Source organism: Condylostylus longicornis, unplaced genomic scaffold (genome assembly GCF_029603195.1).
Source record: "Condylostylus longicornis isolate FDR11 unplaced genomic scaffold, ASM2960319v2 ptg000020l, whole genome shotgun sequence".
Taxonomy (NCBI): Eukaryota; Metazoa; Arthropoda; class Insecta; order Diptera; family Dolichopodidae; genus Condylostylus; species Condylostylus longicornis.
In genome coordinates, this window is record NW_026577989.1 from 2983879 (window position 1) to 3005379 (window position 21501).

The 21501-nt window shown below is 25.1% G+C and overlaps 1 protein-coding gene across 6 annotated transcripts in view; it reads right to left on the reverse strand.

Moving 5' to 3' along the window:
• LOC129606700 (uncharacterized) overlaps positions 1-21501 on the reverse strand; it is a 105681-nt gene that overhangs the window by 52787 nt on the left and 31393 nt on the right. For all 6 annotated transcript variants that reach the window (XM_055517171.1, XM_055517169.1, XM_055517173.1 and 3 more), the window contains exons 2-3: positions 17304-17645; positions 15937-16469 (exon numbers count right to left, since the gene is read on the reverse strand). In XM_055517171.1, coding sequence (XP_055373146.1) covers positions 15937-16469; positions 17304-17503 — 733 coding nt within the window. In that variant the 5' untranslated portion in view covers positions 17504-17645. The remainder of the gene's footprint in view (positions 1-15936; positions 16470-17303; positions 17646-21501) is intronic.

A 21501-nucleotide genomic window follows, 5' to 3' on the forward strand; every position in this document is an offset into this window, starting at 1 on the left:
CATTTTTGAAAACCTTCACACAATTTGGATTTAATTAAAAATACCAAAATTGAAAAAATCGCTTATATTTTCATTATCATAAATTTCTTCATTTTAAATCATTTTGACCTCTCAAAATTCAAATAATAATTTCCGTGGACCTCGCTATCGTATTGTAAATTTTTGGTTTTCTAGGCTACAAGACAAATAATTTTTATTATGAATTTTGCAATTTAAATTTTTCTTAAATATTCACGTAATTTTTATTCAATTCTGATTGATCTCCGGTTTTATACTAACATTTTGAAGTAAAACAAACAGCTTGGAAATTTTAAATTAATCTGCTCGATCTTTAACTCAAATTAATCCTTTGAAATTAAGATATTTTTTTTTCAATTTTAAACAACCATTATCAGTCTGTGTAAAATAAATTTTTTTTTTTACTTTTAACACAATTTAGAATTCAACTGAAATTTTCATTTATCTCGTTAAAATATTTAAATTTTCTTTATAATCCCGCTGTAATTTAACACATCCCGCCTGTTTTTCCACCTGATAAAATTGATAAAACAAAATTGTAGACATTATTTTGATTTACAAAAGAATATTTTTAATTATATATTTTAACATAATGATTCTTTTTAATTTTAAATTCTTTTAAAAGTTAAAAGTAGATAATTTTTTATTCAACTCCCTTATTTACAATAAATAATAAAGCGGATAAAAAAAAAAACAAAGTACATACTTGCTTTTTTAAAGAAAACAAAATTAAACTCTAATTTCCATTAAAAGAGGTTGATATTTCATTTTCCATCCACTTAAGTCTGTTCAGATCAATGACTATTTAAAATAAAAAAAAAACAATGCAGAAAAAAGAAAATTAAAATTTCTTATAAAAATCAAAATTAAAATTCAGTGACAACCGCACTCTTTCCAAAAGAAAATTTTCAAGGATTTCTTTGGAAAACAAAAAATTTTTAAATAAAACCAAAAAAAAAAATAAAACAAATATTTTGGTTGAATTTCAATTAACATTGCGAGGAATTGTTCTTCATTGAAAATTAAGTATTTTTGATTTAGACATATAGAACAAACATTTAAATGTCGATCCAAGAATAATTCAGTTCATATAACCATTCAAATAGTATATGTTATTATTGAACACGGCAAGTTGATTTTAAATTTGATTTTAAAACATGTTGAAGGTAAACCTACTCAGATCAACATCTATTTTGGTTTCATTTCACTTCAACTCATCAGTTTAGCATAAAAGTATTAAGTATTAAAAATTAAAATTGAATTGAAAATCCAAGTTAACAAAGCAAGTTATATAAAATTTAAAACCAGTGATAAATTAAATATAAAGCCTCATCAATTTTTTTTACAATTGCAAATACCATTTATTTACCAATTCTATCTAAATTGTGAGTACTATATTTTGTTACCATCTCCCATTAAATCCTCAAATGTATTTTGTTTTTGAAAAAAAATAAATCTTCTCACGGTAGTGTCATACTTCTATTTTTGAAGAAAAACAAACGAAAAATCCAAAAAAAAAAAAAAAAGGAAATTCTATTCTTCCAAGTCCAATACTCGTAGCATATTTTCTATACAATCTGAATTCATTGAAAATTTTTTCTTGTTCATTTTTAATTTTTTTCTTACCGTGACTTTTACCTTTTCATTTGAAAATAATCCGATCAAGTTTTTATCTTTTAGACTTTAAATTATTCGGATAAAATTTTCAAAAGAACATATATGTATATAATAAAAATCAGTCAAATGAAGAAAAATCAAAAAATTTTCTAATTGATCTCTAATTAATAATGAAAGCTTGTTAATAGGAAAGGATACACTTAAGTTTTTTAAATATAAAATATAAACAGAGTGTTAAAAAAATAATAGATTATTTTTAAATATAATAGAAATTCAAATATGAAATGTTTAATCTACAACCAATACAACTAATTCTAATAAGAATCAAACATGTTCGACATAAGTCAAATATAATAAATTTAATTAAAATACAACAAGTTTGGAATGCATTCTAAAAATGTGCTATTTAATTCATTGGAGTAGTTTAGAATTTAATGGGTATTTACGTAAAATACTTCAAAGACGATATCTACTCTTCGTGTCTAATAATTGTTTATGTGTTAAAAATAAATTCAAATTCATTAAATATTTTAAAATATTGGTAAGAATTATGCTACAATCAGTATGTAAATAGGGCTTATAGACAAACAAGCCATTCTATGTTATGTTTTATTTTAAACCACTATAGAAAATTATGGAATTTTTTATTTATTTCATGAAAATTAAAGAATTTAAAAAAAAAAATTATTATAAACACTATATTGTGAAATATAAATAAATATATTAGTATAATATAATTTGTATCAGTTTAAATATGTATGTATGTATGTTTATTTACATGACCTACATAAATACATTAATAATTAATTTTATCGTTTTTTGCCGATCACGTTGAATGCAATAAGGAATGTGTCGTGAAAGCACCAAAACTCCTCATTTCGAGTATTCGGTGGAGACACAATTCTCAGTGGGTATAAGTAGGCAAGCGCAGATAAACTATTTTTATATAGAGATGTTGTTCTCTTGGCTTTTCGGTCTGTCGATCTGTGCGAATACATGCTTTATATGAAAAACTTCCTAACTTTTGCAAGAAATTAATTTTCATCCACTAAACTTTTTATAATTTTCATATAACAAGAAATAATTAATCAGTTTCTTTGAAATTTATTATTTGAATTCAGGAATTGAATTGAATTTATTGAAATATTTGAATTCAATTTCATGAATTTATAAATTTTTCAGGAATATTAGGTCCCCGGAACTGAACTTTCACTAGAAGCTCATTTTATATAAGTATATTATTATATCTAACGAACTAATTGATGGAATATTTTGAAATTTAATACTTGAGTTCTTTGTACTATTGTCACTACCTGACGAACTTTTCAGGAAATTCGAATAAGATAAAGTTAGCTTATCTTACTAATACCCAAATTTACATTTTTTTTAAGTATGTTAAGTAAAAGTTTAAGTATTTAAGGGTTATTTTCATAATCTTGTTCAACACTTAATAATCACCAAATTAAACAATATATTTTGCGGTCGGTTATACGTTGACCATATCACATTTTCTTTCTATTGTATTTTAAAATCCGTAAAAATAGATTATTTATTTTTTTTACTACTTACATATATATACAAATTCATGTAAAATGATATAGAGATGTGAATAGACTATTGATTTTTAATGTACTCGCATATACACATAAAAAGATTGAAAATTGCATTAGAAATGTGGGTAAAGCAACAAATTATAAAATATTAAATAAGTAACAAAAAAAAAAAAGGCTTTGAATAAAAAAAAAGGCTTGTACTTGGGTACGTCGTCGGATTATTTTTTATTTATGTAGTTTTTAGATGAATAAGGTACCAATATATTTCTGATTTATTATACTCGTATACATATAGAGGTAATCTGATATTCCACCTTTACAAAATTATCATCATCAATATTATTATTAATATTATTTATCATTATTTTTATTATCATCAACATAATCATCACTGATAACCGCGTCATCATCATTTCAATCAATATTGTAATGAAAAGAATAAAATGTTGATAATAAAGGATTTTTTCCTCTATTTTTTTTTTTTTTTTTTCATTATGTGTGAAACATTTTTTCCTTTCGTTTTTACAAGGATTTAATGTCAATATTAAAATGAATTGGGTAATGAGAAGAATTTTTCTTTTTTTATACTTCATTTTCACCGTGTATATACACGAAACATTTAAGCACGTGTATGTATGTGTACCTATAATTCAAATTGTATATTATGTAATAAATATTAAATCTTATATCATGTGGACAGGCTATAAAAAGACATAAGTAAGTGAGCGACGTGAATTTTTTTTTTCGTGTTGTTTTCCTTGTTTTCTCTGTTATACTTCTGTTATATACCACATCTATAATATTTTTTTCCTCAAGTGTACATTACTAGATGTTCTTTATACTTTATGTATAATTCATTGTACTTAAGATTGGGTTCCTAAGTGTAGTAGATATGTGTATGTGTTTATGTGTTTTATATTTTCATAAAATTTATAAAATATTGGTATACATGTGTGTGTATATATACCATAAATGTATATCGGAAAATTACAATTTTCAATTTATTCTTTAAAAAAAAAAAAAACAAATCAATATGGTATTATAAAAAAAATACAAATAATAATAATATAAAAAATATTTTATTGAAAGAGAATTTTTTACAGGTGCATTTTGAGGATCGACTTAAAATTTATATTAATCGCTTTTCGATATAAAATGACAATGGCGAGATGAAATTTTAAAGTAATAAAGTATTGTGATATAAAAATGTTAAAATATAGAAAATATGAAATAAAATACAATAAAAAATTATAAAAATACTAATAAAAATTTTAAAATTCTATCGAGACGTTCTATTTTCTTTTCTCATTTTCAAAAATTTTCTATTTGTTCTTTCCGCTCTTATAAAGAAACAAACCAATTGCATTATCGGAAGAATTTATATTGAAAAGAAAATCAATAAAATTAAATAGATGTTTATAATGTGTTCATTTCGTAAAATGTGATAATGAAATCGTAGTTCTTAAAAAATTTTTAAGACTTTTCCAAAAAAAAAAATGAAAAAATATGCTTATTAGTATTACACTGTGCGTCCCTCTGTCCCGTTCAAGATAGGCAGCTGAATATTTAATACATATAAATAGATTTTTACTACAATCTTATTTTTGTAAAGAAAATTTTTATTTATCTGCCCCCCTTTAAAAGTTATACCTTCTCAAAGTCATAAAAATGCACATTTTTTTCGATTATTTATTGTAACAAAAGCACAAGCATTTTTAAAATTGTGCAAAAAAGTAGTGTTACATAGCGTAATGCAATATGAAAAAAATAAAATGGCTGCTAAAATTAAAAATTTGCAAATTTGTGATATCTTTTTTCTTCTAGACAAAAAGTACTGGCCTCCCGAAATTTGTTAAATTTCAATTTTCGGCATCTTATATTTGCGAAGGTGCAAGATATATACCATGTCATCAAAAAATATGATTTTTAATCTTAACTGACGCATTACCTCTTCAATCCACCATTATCTTAACGTCCCTTTAATTTTTTTTCTATGTCTCGTCCTAAATATATGCAATACTTTGATATATTTCTGTATATCAAACGAAAGTAATTTAAATAATGTAGTATTGTTTTTAAAAGCAGTAATTTCATATGTTTAGTGGAAAAGTTCTACTTTGCAAACCATTGTTTTAACCCAACTTTATTTCATCATAAATTAAGTTGATTTATAAAGGCTTCATTTATTTAATCATTGTATTTATAATTGCTCATTCATACAAATATGAGTTTCACGCTTAATAATTTAGTAAAATTGAAATTTCAATGTAATTTTTGCGGCGAAGACAGTTTCATGGTATTTGAATCACAACAATAAACAAAAAATTTAAAACATTACTATACGTTTTACTGCTCGAAGGTTTCTAATTTTAGAAATTAGCTCTCTGGATAAGCAAAAAATTAGACTAATTGGTTTTGTGGCTTTAACTATTTTACAAATTGTCTGCGTTTTACATTTTTATAACTATATGCATTGAAAAAAAAAAAATATTTACTGTTTAAATATATTTACTTGTTTGCGTAATATTTTCTCTTTTCTATAATATGTAAAATCAAATACAACATCCTGTAATTATTTTAATATTCAATTATCACATTGAATCCCATTGCACTAAAGTGTATTTGTAATGTGGTTATATATAGACTAGTATGAAACAATCCAATAATCTTACCAGAAAAAAATATATAATAATACGTATATATAAGATAATTTTGTAATAAAATAAAATTATATGAAATTCTCTTGTGTTTACATACATTATACATATTTATGTGTATACATGAACGTGTAATGAGAAAAACTCTTTAATACAAAATAAAAAAAAAACCCTGTCTGCAATGATAGCAGAAAATGAAAAAAAAAACTGATATAAACAGCATAGGACCACCATATATATATTTGGCTTTTTTTTCAATAAAATTGTAAATAAGTGCTTATTGGCTAAACTCTGTCAATTCATCCACCCGTCGGTCTTTTTAGAAAACTGTTATGCCCTTTGAAATAGGAAGATGAAATTTTTAATGCAAATAGATATTTAGAAAAAACTAATTTTCCTAGAAAAAAAATTTTGTCTAGGTTGTAGGCTCGCTACAACGTCACACTTCTGTGGGTTCCGAGTTTAACGAGTCATAGCAAGCAAAGAACATGCTGATACGTAATTATTAAAAAAGAGCACTTCTTCACTATCTCTGTGATTTTTTTGGCTCAATGTGTGCCGGGCTGATCATTTATGGCTTAAATAGGCGATGGTGGTTACGAAGTTGAAGAAAATTGACACTTTTGCGCTAATTGTGTTTGGCTGACCTGTCACAACGGCCACACCAAATAACAAATTTTGGTTTTTCTTCTAGGCATTAATATGTAGAAGGCATTAAATGGTAGCTTTTGAACATTGAAAAATAATTCATTTTTTTAGAAGGAATTTTTTTTTTCTGAGCCCTCTTCTTCGAAAGCTATAATGAAATTAAAAAAAAAATTTCAATTTATAAGAATTTATATGAATTTCCGAAATTTTAAGACTTTTAAAATTTCTATAGAAACAAAAACTAACGGTAAATATCTTCCCATCGGAAGACATAACCATCGAATTTCATGATTATTGTTAGTAATATTTAAATAACATTTATTTGAATAATACTCTTTTATTTTTAATTTTCCTCCCTGGAAGTATGCAATATTTCTTCATATTAAATTATTCTGATTTATGTATGTATGTAAAAACCCCAATTATTATAGATATATTTTTTTAATAAACAGATTTAATTCAAAAAATCTTTAGAAAATTCCTCAATTATTAATGATATGATAATAGAATTAAAGTCAATTGATCACAAGATGCTCCCAATAATTAAGCAATAAGGCCTCTTTCAAAAATCATGGAATCACGAATTCTTCATAAATTCCAATATATTGAAAAATTAAGTAATTAGCTGAGTTCGCAACAATGTGTCTACAAACGTAATTTTGTAAATAATTAAATAATAAAAAAAATAAATTAAATTTTTAAAGACTACAACTAGCTATACTAAAATAAACAACAAAAAAATTTCTATAGAAAATATTTTTAAAATATTTAATTAGAAAATTTTTTAATTTTAAATTTTTTTTTTTTTTGTATAACAGCAATAACATTGAAACTTATTATAGCTGTTATACTTTTCTATATATTGTTTAAGGTTGAAGTGAATATTCTATTGAAATTAAAAGAGATATATTATACAAGTGTACTTATACATATATACAATCTGTGGGACGTAATCCTGGGCTTAAAAACTTATTTCATTTAAAATAATTTAAAAATATAAAAAAAAAAGAAGATTTACTTTTATACCATATTAGCATGTGTACAATACCCAAAATATCTCTGAAAATACAAAACGAAAAACTACCCTTATAATATAATCAAGTATAGGTGGTTTAAATTAAAATTTTTCAGTCACATACTCGTATACTGAAAATCCAAATAAAATTATAAAAAGTTCAAAAGCTTTTTTTTTCTATGAAAATAAATTATTTGTTTTCTCTCTTTTTTTTTGGTAATAAAACCAGAAGTGCATCTTAATTTGAGTTCTTGACAAGTTTTTCAATTATATAAATAGATTCTCAATGCAATACTTAACATGTATATTATCTACAGGAATTGATGTTTTCATATGTATATATATATATGTACATATGTCTATGTGTATATATATATAACTCATAAAATACAACGTACAAGAGCAAGGTATTTTATTGCAAAATAACTTATATTAAATAACTGTATAATAAATATATGTATGAGACAAAAAAGGTAACAAGGCACATTCATTTTATTTAATTTCAATAAAAATTAAGAAAATAAGGAAATAAACATAAATAAAATTTAAAAATTACAACATGTATTGAAAATAAAGCAATATGCACTTGAAATTCAGAAGATAATACAGACACCAGATTAAAAATCAATTCTAACTGAAATTTTAGAATTAATTGAAAAAATATTGATTTAAAAATTCTGTCTAAATTTGATAAATCTTCATTAAAATATAGTTTTTGATAAAACTTGGTTACCGTTCACCAATGATGTTAGATGTTAGCTGCTACTCCAAATAACTATCGAAAACAAGAGGAAAAATATTGAAAGGAAAATAATGTCTTGACTCAGTAATATTGGAAACTGAGCAAGTATAAGAACAACAGGAGAATTAATGCATAGTGACAGATGCAAAGAAAAATATACCAACATAATTGCAATATTACAGTAATAACATGTGAAAAAGTGTTCGTTTAACATTCAGCAGTGGATTACTAGCACAAGAAGGACAAAATTAATACCACTAATTACTGATCATTTTAGTTAAATATTAATTAAAAACAACTTAATAATATTCTCATTCAATTCAAATTATCACACAAAAATTTTTACAATCAAATTTAAGGTCCAATATAAATTTCCTTATTTTCAATATTCAATTTCAACGTTTATAATAAATCTGTATTAAAAATTTTATTATTCTTTAGAATGCTTAATAAGCAACTTTTGTAACTCCATACATACAATATATTTAAAAAGGATTAAAAATAATTTATTATTTAAATTATTTTTATGAAATTTTTTATTTTCAAATTAAAACTTATTATAAATATACAATACAATGCACTTTACATATATGCATTTATATATGTATATGAACTACTATCTATTTATAAATTCATATAATATGTAAAATGTATACACGTGTAGGTAAAAATATTTTACGGTTTATTTTTTTTATTGTCAGTACTTCAAAAGAATTTCTTTATTAACTGAGATTCACGAAAAATCATAGTTACATATTCAAATTATATTTTTAATTTGAAATTTATTTAAAAATTTTTAAATTAATTAATAAATAATAGGAGCGAAAATATTAATATAAATTATTTTTACTTTTCTTTATAATATTATTGTATATTAAACTTTTCTTTTCAATTTTCATATAAGTAGGGAGAGTTCCCGTACCTATGAACCGCTGCACCCGTTATAGATAGTAGTAATATTTCTGAAAACATATACATATATATTATAATTAAATTATTACTGGCCAATTCCAGATACTATTCTGCTCTTATGCCATAATTATACACCGTATACATTACATTACCTAGAGTTCTTTTACATTTTAATCAAGGATATTTTATTTTCACAAGATTTTTTAAATTATAGGTGTATTATAATTAAATTATTATTAATTTTTTTAATTTTATATCATTCGTATTTTGAAACAATGTGTAGAAAATTAAATTATTCAACAGGGTGTATTTCCGTCCTCTGGTAGGGAACATATCCATTAATATTGCATAAGTTTCGGCTGAGTTAAATAAAATGAAATACAAAAAAAAAAACTTTTTCAAAAATTTCCAAGACTGTGTAAATTATTAATTTTCTTATTCGTTTTAATTGATAATTTTAAAGTGAATAAAACGAAAAAAAAATTTTCATATTATTAAAAAAATACACAAAAGGTGTTTAAAACTCTTATATTCAACAAAATGAACGACGAAAAAATTATTAACGCCGCATTTAATTCGGAAAGAACAAGAGAAAAAAAAATGGTAGCTAAATAATGAAATTTTCTCAAAAACAAAAACAATAAAAAAATTAAAATAAAATAAGAAAACGTGTTTCCTTCGTCAAGGGATTTTCAACTTTATTTAAACGTTAATTTAACACATTTGTTATTCACTTTATCACAATTGATTCGTGTAATTGAAATGAAACGTGCTGATAATTATAATTTTCAAAATATGGAAAATATTTTGAAATTTTCACTTGTTACTTTTTATTCTTGTTTCTGCTTTTTTCATTGTAACTTTAAAATTAAATTTGAGAATTGCTTTTTTTTTTTTATATACACACACATAATTTTTAATATATTTATAGAATTTAGATAATGAGATTCTTCTTCTTCTTCTTCTTCTTCTTTTTCTTTATTATAAGCATAGTTGCTTGTTTTTCTACACGCTAGTCGTTCAATTACAGTTTTTTTTAAAAAAATTATGGAAGTTATAAAAATGAATAGTTTGTAGTTAAAACGTTATGTTAATGGTTAAGTTAATTAAGTGTATAGTTATTTGTTTGATAGTGAAATAATAGATTGAAATGAAAGATGCAATTTCCTAAAGTTCCGTTGATGTAGATATCCAGCTTTGAGCCCATCGTTTCGGCGGTCTGCCTGGTAGACGTCTTCCAAATGGTTTATTATCCCTGGCTATTTTAATAAGTTGGTTTTGACTGGCTCTAGATACATGATTATCCCAGGCTTTTCTTCTGCTTTTTATGAATTTCGCAATGTCGGTAATGTCGCACTGTGTACGAACCTCAGTATTTCTTACACGATCTAGTCTGGTCTTTCCTACAATTGCTCTTAGAGTATTCATCTCCGCCGTACGTAGTAGCTGTTTTGTTGTACTCGTTTCAGCTCTAGTTTCAGATGCATACGTAAGTATAGGTCTGACAACCGTCTTATATATCTTTGTTTTGCTTTTGACGCTCAAATATTTATTTCTCCATACAGTATCGGCCAAGAAACCTGATACACGTGCTCCTCTCATACTGCTTTCTCTTACTTCTCTTACCGTGTTGCGTTCACTTGTTATTTCGACCCCCAGATATTTAAACTTCATTACTTGTTCAATCATTTTTGTTTCTATTTCGAGTTTACATCTAATAGGTTCCTTGGAAATAACTAAAGATTTTGTTTTTTCTATCGAGACCTCCATATTGTACTTTTTTGCAGTAACGACGAATTTATGAAGAAGCCTTTGTAGATCATTTTCTGTTTTGGCGATCAGGATTGCATCATCTGCATAGCACACAATTGATATATTATTATCACCCATTTGATAGCCCGTTAGGTTGTCCACCTCTTCGATTATTTTATCCATAACGAGATTAAATAATATAGGGCTTAGTGAATCTCCTTGACGGATACCTGTCTTGCAGTTGATTTCGTCTCCCAATTTTCCATCAACCTGTATTCTAGTTTTGCATTCAGTATTTAGATCTTTAACAACTTCTATTACATCTAAAGGCACATTTTTTTCATGAAGGATGTTTAGTACGTCTTGCAATCTTACTCGATCGAAAGCCTTGACAAGATCTACGAAGCACATGAAAGCCGGGACGTTAAATTCGATAGATTTTTCTGCTATTTGTCGAACTATAAAAATGGCGTCCGTTGTCGATCTGTTGGCTCTAAAGCCCTGTTGTTCTTCTCGAGTTGTGACGTATGAGGCCATTTTGTCTATAATTACTTTTGACAGGAGCTTCTGTGAGGAAGACAAAAGTGTTATAGCACGATAATTTTTAGGGTCGTTCTTGTTACCCTTTTTAAAAATCGGTATGGTTACGCTTCCCTTCCATTCAACGGGTACCTTATTAGTTGTAAAGATAATTTGGAACAGCTTTACTAGTTCGGTTTGCAGAGACTCACCACCATACTTCAGCATTTCGTTAGTAATGCGGTCGTTGCCAGGAGCTTTTCTATTCTTCAGTTTAGTTATTGCATTATCTAAATTATGATATTCTACTGTAACGCGCTCTATATTGTTCGTGATAAACTGCTCGCTTGATGATTCTTCTGAAGTGTCTTGCTCATACAATATCTGAAAGAAATTCATCCATCTTCTATTGCTAATGGGGTTTATTTTGACTGTTTCGCTTACTTCAGATTTTCTATTGCGCAACATTTTCCACACTTTTTTCTGAGCCCCGTACATGTCGTTTTCCATATCTTTAGTGAATCTTTCCCAGTACGACTCTTTGATTTCTCTTATTTTTCTGTTTGCCTCATTTCTGATACGAATGTAAGACTGCTTATCTTCTAGCGTTCTGGTGGTTTTATAACGCAGATACGATTGCTTCTTCTCTTTAGCAATTCGTTTGACCTCTTCTGTGAACCATGGGGTTTTATAGTTAGTTGTTTTTCTTGCTCTAACAGTTCTTCTACCTAGCGCTTCACCTGCTGCACTCATTATGTTATTTTTCAGTCTTTCCCACGCTTGATCTGGATTATTTGTTTCAACTATTGGGTTATCGTGTGTTTTATCATTGAGTCTTCGTTGGTAAAGGTATTTAGTACTTTCATTCTGGAATGATTCGACGTTAAACTTTTCAATTGTGTCATGGCTATTGTTAGGACACAGATTGTACTTCAATCGAATTTTACCGAGAACTGGTGCATGGTCACTGCCAATATTCGCTGAGTTTAGAGTCCGAACATCTAAAATTTCTGCGGGCTTGAAGTGTCTGCTCGTAATTATATAATCGATCATGGAACGGTTCCCCTGGTAGTTTTCGAATGTGTACTTATACCTAAAATCATGATCAAAGAACGTGTTGTTTAACCGAAGACTATTATGAGCACAGAAGTTTGTTAAAAGGTCGCCATTTTCATTCAGTGTGCTTTCGTTAAATCTTTGTTTTACACCAGATAAGGGGATGTTTCCTACACGTGCATAACGAGATTATGAGTAAGGAAATTCAACAATAAATTTTTTTTTATTAAAACAATAATTTGTTTTTTAATTATTTAATGAAAATACTGAGAAATAAAATTTAATTATTAGGAAAATTGTTGCAAAAATTTTTTGCTGCGAAAAAAATTATAATTTGACTGTTTAAAACAGAATTGTATATGGAATGTTTAACATCATGTATGTTCGCCAATTAATAATCGCATCTTGGCAAAGCAACATATGAAATTATAATTTGAATTTTAGTATTCCCTATTAAAAACAGAGATAATGTAAATTAAATTTAAACCAACCATTTATTTTATTATCAATATAAATTTGGCAAAATTGAATTAGTTTAGCATTAAAAGCATTTATTGAAATTAATATATCAATTCTTACAATTACTTTGAAATTTTAATGCAGTTAAACCTACAACAAATATTCAACAAATTCACCAAAAGACATCGATTTAAGGGAATAATAAAATTTACATATAATTTTTTATTTTAAAGGTCAATCAATTTTACTACTAAATTATTTTGAAATTACTTATAAATTTCTTATTCTATTATCTCCACATTAAGTGTTATTTTTGGCATGCTTCTATCAGTTGCGATCTACAATTCAGTCAGAACCATTTGTATAAATTCGTATACATCTTGATATCTTGATATTATAGATGAAAAGTAATAAAAACTAATGAAGATTAATTGGTATAATATAGACTAAAATTGAAAGACTTTTTATAATCATTTATAATTCAAAACAATAAAAACCATTATTTTACATTTATTTTACAAAAACAAAAAAAAAGAAAATTTGCTATAGAAAGTGGTAAAAGTATGATAAAAATAAAATAAGAAACCCTCTAGTGGCAAATTGTAACCATAATATTCAAATGCATTTTTAATGTTTACCTAATACCTGTTGCATGGAACCAGAATTAAAAATTTAAAATGATTGTGTTCGGATTGTATTCATTGTCATACCACATATTTTTTATTCTTTTATTATTGTTGTTCTTTTATACATAATGCCTTTAATGGCCTATCTTAACAAAAAAAAAATAATATAAAAACCATGACACACATACCTAATTTTTAGGTATGTGTGTCCTTTGTTGTAATATTGTAAAAATTTTCTCTTATACTACTTAAATGTATACTTAAATATCAGTTCAAAACTTTTATCTTTTCAACGTATAGCTTTAAAGCTATGTGTACATTTTTTTATTGAAAGAATTAGCAAAAAAGATGTGGGTACACATTTAAAGCGGGTTCATAATGAATTCTAATGGTTTTGAATATTTAATAGCTTAGAAAAGTAAAAGAAGAGAAAAAATGCCAAAAACAAATTTACAAAAAAAATATTGCTCAATTGACTAGAAAGAAAATTAAAAAAAAAAAAAAAAGAGAAATGAAAGTTGTACACAAATGTACAAGAAAAAACAAAATGAAAAGGACCAATTGATATAAACTTGGTCCACGTCATACCCATTAATAAATAAAATTTAGAAATTTCAGTACAAGAATACAAACTAAAAATTTCGAAAATTAATCAAAATGATTTTTATTTAATTTATTTGAACTCTTGAATTTATTTATTTACATATTGTGCATGCGACCTTCTAAAAATATAAGCAGTTCAAAATTTATTTTGCTATTTTATTGAATTTGGATTCAAAAGTACTTTAAAATAATTCTGTAAAAAGTTTGTTTAGTGAAAGTTCACAAAATTATTGTGTACTTAACAATTTTTCAAAAAAAAAAATTTTTTTAAAAAGAAAACCAATTTAATGTTTAATTAATTTAAAACGGTATTATTTTTTAAAACATTTATGAAAAATGAAAAAGATTTGTTAGAATATTCATTTCATGTCCCAAAAAATAAATTGCTAAAAAAAGGACGCTTTCAGAAAAGTTATCTTTTTCATTAAAATTCTTTAAAATTCCCAGATAAGTAAAATTTCACTTTTCAAGTTCGCCTTCTATTATGCAAATATTTTTAATAAAATCAAAATGTAGATAAAGCAAAACTTATAAATAAAGTCTAAATACAATATGCCAGTTTGCTACGAGAAAAGTTTTTTAATGGTTGCAATATGATAACGGCTTAATGTAGAAACTTGAGAATTAAACATTAAAACGCAGATCTTCGTGGCGTAAAAAGTAATCTGAAAGTTTGGAAAACCATAATAACGGGATATTGTTTGTATGAAGAATATTCTTTTCTGAAACCTCAAGTATTTAATAACTGAATTGGAAAAATATATAACGTTGAATGAACATTGTAAGTGTACTTTGAATTCAGAAAATATGTACAATATTGTCTCCTACTTGGTCGAGTTTTCAAAATTACTCTATCTTAATTGCAAATAGATCAATTTTTCGATTTCAATTTATCGAAAAATTTTATCGTATGTCGAAAAGTATTAAATCTCGTTCACGTCGTTTGAATCAATACCATTTATGTTTTTAAGCAAAAACTTATTGATCATAATACCGTAATAATAATAATATCATAAGGTCCGGCGACGTTTCTAATATAAATAATGTTTGAAGACGGCACCAACCAAAACAATAAATATAATATGTACATGTATATGTCTACGTTACACGCAATATTTCAAATATTTCTCAATTAAATTCAAATTAACAAAATGAAAAAACTGAACCAAATTTTCTGTTAAAATTACTACACATTTTAACAGTAAATGTATCAATAAATGTTATTCTAAACGTTTTATGTTTTTTATTTATTTATTTTGGATGGTTGCTAATATTTACGTTTCATTTTCATAAAATCAGGCAAAATAACACGTAATTGTGTATACATTTAATCCGCTTAACAACAGCGAAAATCCTTAGACCGTAAATATATGAAATTTCAATCAGTACAATCAAATATACATAAATGCAAATTCATAATAATCAAATTACAAATTTAAACAAATGCCACGAGTCAAAAAAAATGAAAATACATATTAATTATAATTCCTTCGCATGATACATTTTAAACATTTTATAAAACTGATAGCCAGTTATGCGAGTATATTCGTTATTGTTTCAATAAATTAAATAATTTTTGCTGCGTGTTTGCAAGTTTTATGTATACAATATACATACGAGTATATAGATTCTTTTAAATAAATATTGAAATATTCAAAAAATTTTGCTGGCGAAAAATTATTATGTATGTAAAATGTTGAAAAACATGCATATTATATTGTCGAAATTTTCAAAAGACATATACAAAGGTTATGCTTACCTTTTTGTTCATAACTTGGACTGATCGCATCAAAAACAAATTTTCTTGGTGATTTTGGACTTGGACGTGGTGATTGATTTCGACTATCAGTATAATAACCTGTACTATTGAATCCACCTGCACCGCTTCCAATACTTCCGCTATTACCACCACCACCACTGCCACCACATTGTTTTGGACTTCTTGAACCAGATGTCGGTGTCTGATAATATGATGTTGATGATGAAGCTGATGTTATACAATCATCGTCATCATTATCTATAATATCACCGTTATTAACAATAACACCAACACCATGACCATTATTACTACCATGATCATCATCATCATTTGCATAAGTTGTAGTAATTTTTGGGCTACGTGGTGGATTCTCATATTTTGGACTATTATTTGATGTTACTTGAAAATTATTAAATGAACGTGATGTTCCATGATGATGTACACCAACATTTGCTGTTGGACTACGTACTGATGAGACAACGGATGGTGTATCATAATAACAATTTACGTTATTTGATGTTTTACTATATTTTCTGTAATTTATTCAAAAAAAAAAAAAAATTATATCAGCTTATACATCTGTATATTAATATTGTTATTTATAAATTTTAATTAAATGCTATTTATAAAATTATTATGCAATTTTGAATTAATAATATTAAATTTTACTACAAACCATATTTTTATGCCCCAAAAATTGATATTCACATGAAAATTGGTAAATATTCGGTTTAAAAACAAAGGATAATAATTGCGGATTAATTTTTGCATATATGAATGTAAGTACGTTTTGTATGTAGAAACATAATTATCATAATATAATTATGATAATGGACCGGATCCCAAACTTTTTTTAATTATATGTAAATATAAAAACCAAATATGTACATCCGCATATTAATACTCGAATATCAAATTGAATAATTTTGATTTTTTGAAAATATTTTAAAACAACAAAATATTCTAAAGAATTTTGACATAATTCCCTAAATAATTATGATTGAAAAATATTAATCATACACGAACATGTGTATGTACATATGTATTTACACAATTACTTTATTTAAGTTAAATTGTGTGAAGTTTAAGAATTAAAATTTTTTGTATCGTATTACGATGTACTCGTACATTCGTAAAAACATTAAACGTAAATTTTTTTTGGCCAAATACGATTTCAAATTAGATTCTGTTAACTTGACGTAACAATGTTTTTACATACATATAGCTGATCAAGTTAGATTCAAAATTTTAAATGAAAGTTTTAGACTGAAATCTCAGGTACAATAATTAAAAAAACTTAAAAAAGACTTTGCAGGAAAATTTTGCGGTACAATTAATTTAAAAAAAAAATTTAATCATTATTATACCTTGATGATTTTGGAGATTTTGGAGGCTGTTGCAATATAATCGGTGGTTGTTTTCGATGTGATGGACTTCTTGGAGGACTTGCTATATTTTGACGATATGGATCAAATAAATCAATTGGTGGTGAATCACAGTCATCCCATGATTGTTGTTGTATTTTTGGTGCACGTGGACTCGCTGGCGGGGTCCTTTGGCATGACATTATATAATTTTTTATATGAAAAATATTGATTTTTTATTATTTTTATAAAATTTATAATAAATTTTCGAACAGTAGATTCATTTTCCAACTACATAGCCAAAACTATTATTTTTTGTTGTTGATTTTCCGAAAAAAAAAAAATCTGTAAAATATAATAAAAATGAGAAATTAGATAAATTATATAAAAAGTAAAAATTTTTTATAAATTTGACAAACTAAAGTCTTTTCTTTAATAATTCTTAATTAAAATTTACAATGAAATTATTTTTTGAGGCTTAGAAATTATTTGTACGCTAAAATCAATTGCAATCTTTGACAATATTATTGAAATTTTTTGTTGACATTTGATATTGTAAAATGGTGTCCACATATTGTATACATAATTTGACATACTGACAATATACGAAAATCTTAAATTTCTTTATACATATTCTAAATTCATGTTGAAACTTATAGGAAAATCTTTTAGAGCAGGATATTCAAATTTATTTCTTTTATAGTAGGTTAATTAAATTTATTACATTTCCATTAAATTTTTTGGTTTATAATAATTGCATTATCATATTGGTATCTTTTAAAAGCATTTTCCTTCTTCGTTTTTAATATTTGCCATTAAAAATTAAATTATATCTTTGAGTTTTAAATGAACTTATGAATAATGAATTTATTAACACAGGGTTAATGGAAAATATTTATATAAAACTCTTTAAAAAAAAAAAGAATTTAATTAAAATGTTTATTGAATCATTTCTCAATTATTTACAAAAAAAAACAAAATTCAATTATATTTCACTTCAAGGAAGTCAATTTCCAGTTTTAAAATTTAATTTTATCATTCTTGATATACGTAACAATATTTTATTTAGAGGCCGGAATGAAAATAAAATTATTTTTCCACTTGTTACATTGTAATATATGGAAGAGAAGGAAGCCTAGAAAAGGTTTCCATTTAAAAAATATCCTTATACCTACCTATTTTTTTTTCATTACTAACTGTTATATATTTTTCTAACTATAAACAGATACATATACATACATATAATGAGTATAAAAAATAACCATTTTTTTTTAACGGAAAATATAATTTATCAATTAATTTCTGTATTTTTAGTGGTATTTTAATTTAACTTTTACATTTACGTTTATAAAATATGATTTCATATGAAGGTTTTGATTTCCTTTAGAAAAGAGAATATCATAATTTTTAAATAAATTAAAAATAAACCCAACAGCGTAAATCTTACTGGTCTGCATCTAGTATGGCAGCCATTTTAAAATTTTAGCTAAAATGATTATGGAAAATAGACTTATTATTCCAGGGTTTAGCCTAATTGCCGTTAGTTATGCATTAGTTTGTTGATATTCTACATGAATACCACCAAAAAGAAAACAACGACCTTCCAATAACACAACTACCAGTATATCTACAATTGTTTAATTATACATCTTGAGAATTTTAAAATTCTTATACAATAAATAAATTTTTAATAAAAAACATGAAATATAGATTGATTTTTTTACACCCTTACTTATATATAACCTTATTATGTCTTATGTCAAAATCAACACACAATAATGTAGATTATTTTTCAAAAATTTTCTTTATATGTAATAAAGATTACCATATATACACCATGTATATACACATGCATTTATTTATTTCCATTTTAAATTTTGACAAAAAACCTTTTGTGACGTCAAAATCGCTTCAGCTCAACAAAAAACAAAATAAGACTCGTAAGTCCTCTTAAATTTAATCCATAACATAACATAATTTAATATGTATGTATATGTGAAACATTCAAGGAAAAACAAAAATTGCAAAGTCCATAAGACACTTATGGAAATGGAAAGAGTACCGTAAAAGTACAAAAAAATTTAATTTTCTATACTTGAAAATTTTGAAGATTTTATACGTACATATAACATTACGTATCATGTAGGATAGGAACCAAAAAGTCATATAACATAAAAAGAAAGCTATAAAATAAAGTTCCTATATAAAGGGAAAAAAATAATAACTGAAAAAAAAATGTTAAAAACATAAAAATTTAAAATACATGACGGATGGATATGTGAAGATGCCTTAAATTTACATTTATATAGATATTGCATAGCTATACAAAATATACATCATTTACAAGCATACATATGGAATACATTAATAAAAATATTTTCGAAATTTCTTTGATTTTTCAAGAGTACCTATATATGTACTTCACTTACAATTGTACTCTTTAGCAATAATTTTACAAAAACAACACAGTCGAAAAATATCTCACTTTTTTGAAAAGCAATAACTTAGCAAAGTATTTCGAATGACCTTTAATATATCGAAATTTCATTTATTAAGTAAGTATACAGGATTATTCAACAATAAATTAAGAGTTATATACCATCAGGTAGCTGATCGAAAATGAGTAAAATTTTTATTCGAAACCTATTGTCAAAACGGGATAGTTTCCGTGCTAGAAGGATTTTAAGAAGTCTCAAACAACACTCATATTATTTGATTTAAAATGTTTCTTACAGCTATGCATTTCAAGCATTAGAACTTTACGAACTGCAAATGTACTACAAATACTCAATACTTGCTAAAAAATTAGATCATAATTCCTTAATTATTTGGCCATGTAATTTTTTAACAATCAATGTTTTACTTTTTAATTTTATGCTTTTGTTTGTATGCTTTATCATATTTCAGTTGTAACTTACAATATCAAATTTTCAATACTGTACACCTCATAATATGTAACACCTATATAGTAGAATTTTTTACATTATACATTTACATTTATTTAATATCACACCTCCAATATAAATTAAATTTATTGGGTACCTATGGCTGAATGTGCCTGCATTGGAAAATTTTCATAAAGCATTCAATATATGTACTGCAAACACATAGAAAAATATGCGATATCTATGTTTCTATTGCTGTAGCTGTATAACACAATATTCACCCCATATTCAGACTAAATTTACATATTATATCTATGGTAATTAAATGGCACTAAGAAGCTTTTTAATACAAAAGTCTTTTATAATCAGCTTAAATAATATTGAAATAAAAAAATTCAACTTTTAAATAATTCGTCATTATACTGTCATTATTTATATTGAAACAAAAGTTGAATGTATTATAATTGTTAATCTTTAATCATCTTCTTTTATTTTGCTTTCACATATTACACAGTGCCGCCTTACTGTCTGCAGATGTGATATTGGTATACATACAGTAAAACATTTTTGGAATCATCATATACATATGAATTTTGTATCGTATACCACAATAGTACCATGTGCGAGAGAACTTTTAGATAGCATCTACGTCTACATTTTATTATTTGCATTTTACTCTTCTATTATTTCTCCTTTATCATATATTCTTTTTACATATAAAATTCAATATTTGAAGTGAAGTATGCCCCTTAAATTCAAAAATATGTATGTATGTACCTACATGTATATGTATGTATGTATACAAAAAAAAAAATCAAGAATTTTCTAATTTTCTTTCACATTTTTCGACTTGTTTTTTCTACATACGTAAATATACATAGATACATATGTATGTTATAATACTTTTAATTTTACGAAATTCTTTTGAATAAAGTCTAAACTTTTTGATATTAAAATAAGAAATACTTACGTAAATATGTATGTGTATATGTACGTATGCCAAAAAGTAAAACAAAAATTTCACCTGTTTGTAATCAAAAAACAATTTGATCCGAACAAAATTAACTTTACTCTGATTTGAATTGGAAAATGACACAAACTGATTGTGATTTTAAAAATTTTGAAATTATATAAAAGTTTGATGATAATTGAGTTTATGATTATTGACTTATAGAGAGCATAGCATACATAAATAATGACATCTTTAGGGAGAAGAACGAAGTTATTATAAGATGTTCAAATTAAATTAAATTTATTGACAAAAATTAAATGTTATATGGGTAAAAATTTAAATTATTTATGGATTTTAAGATATT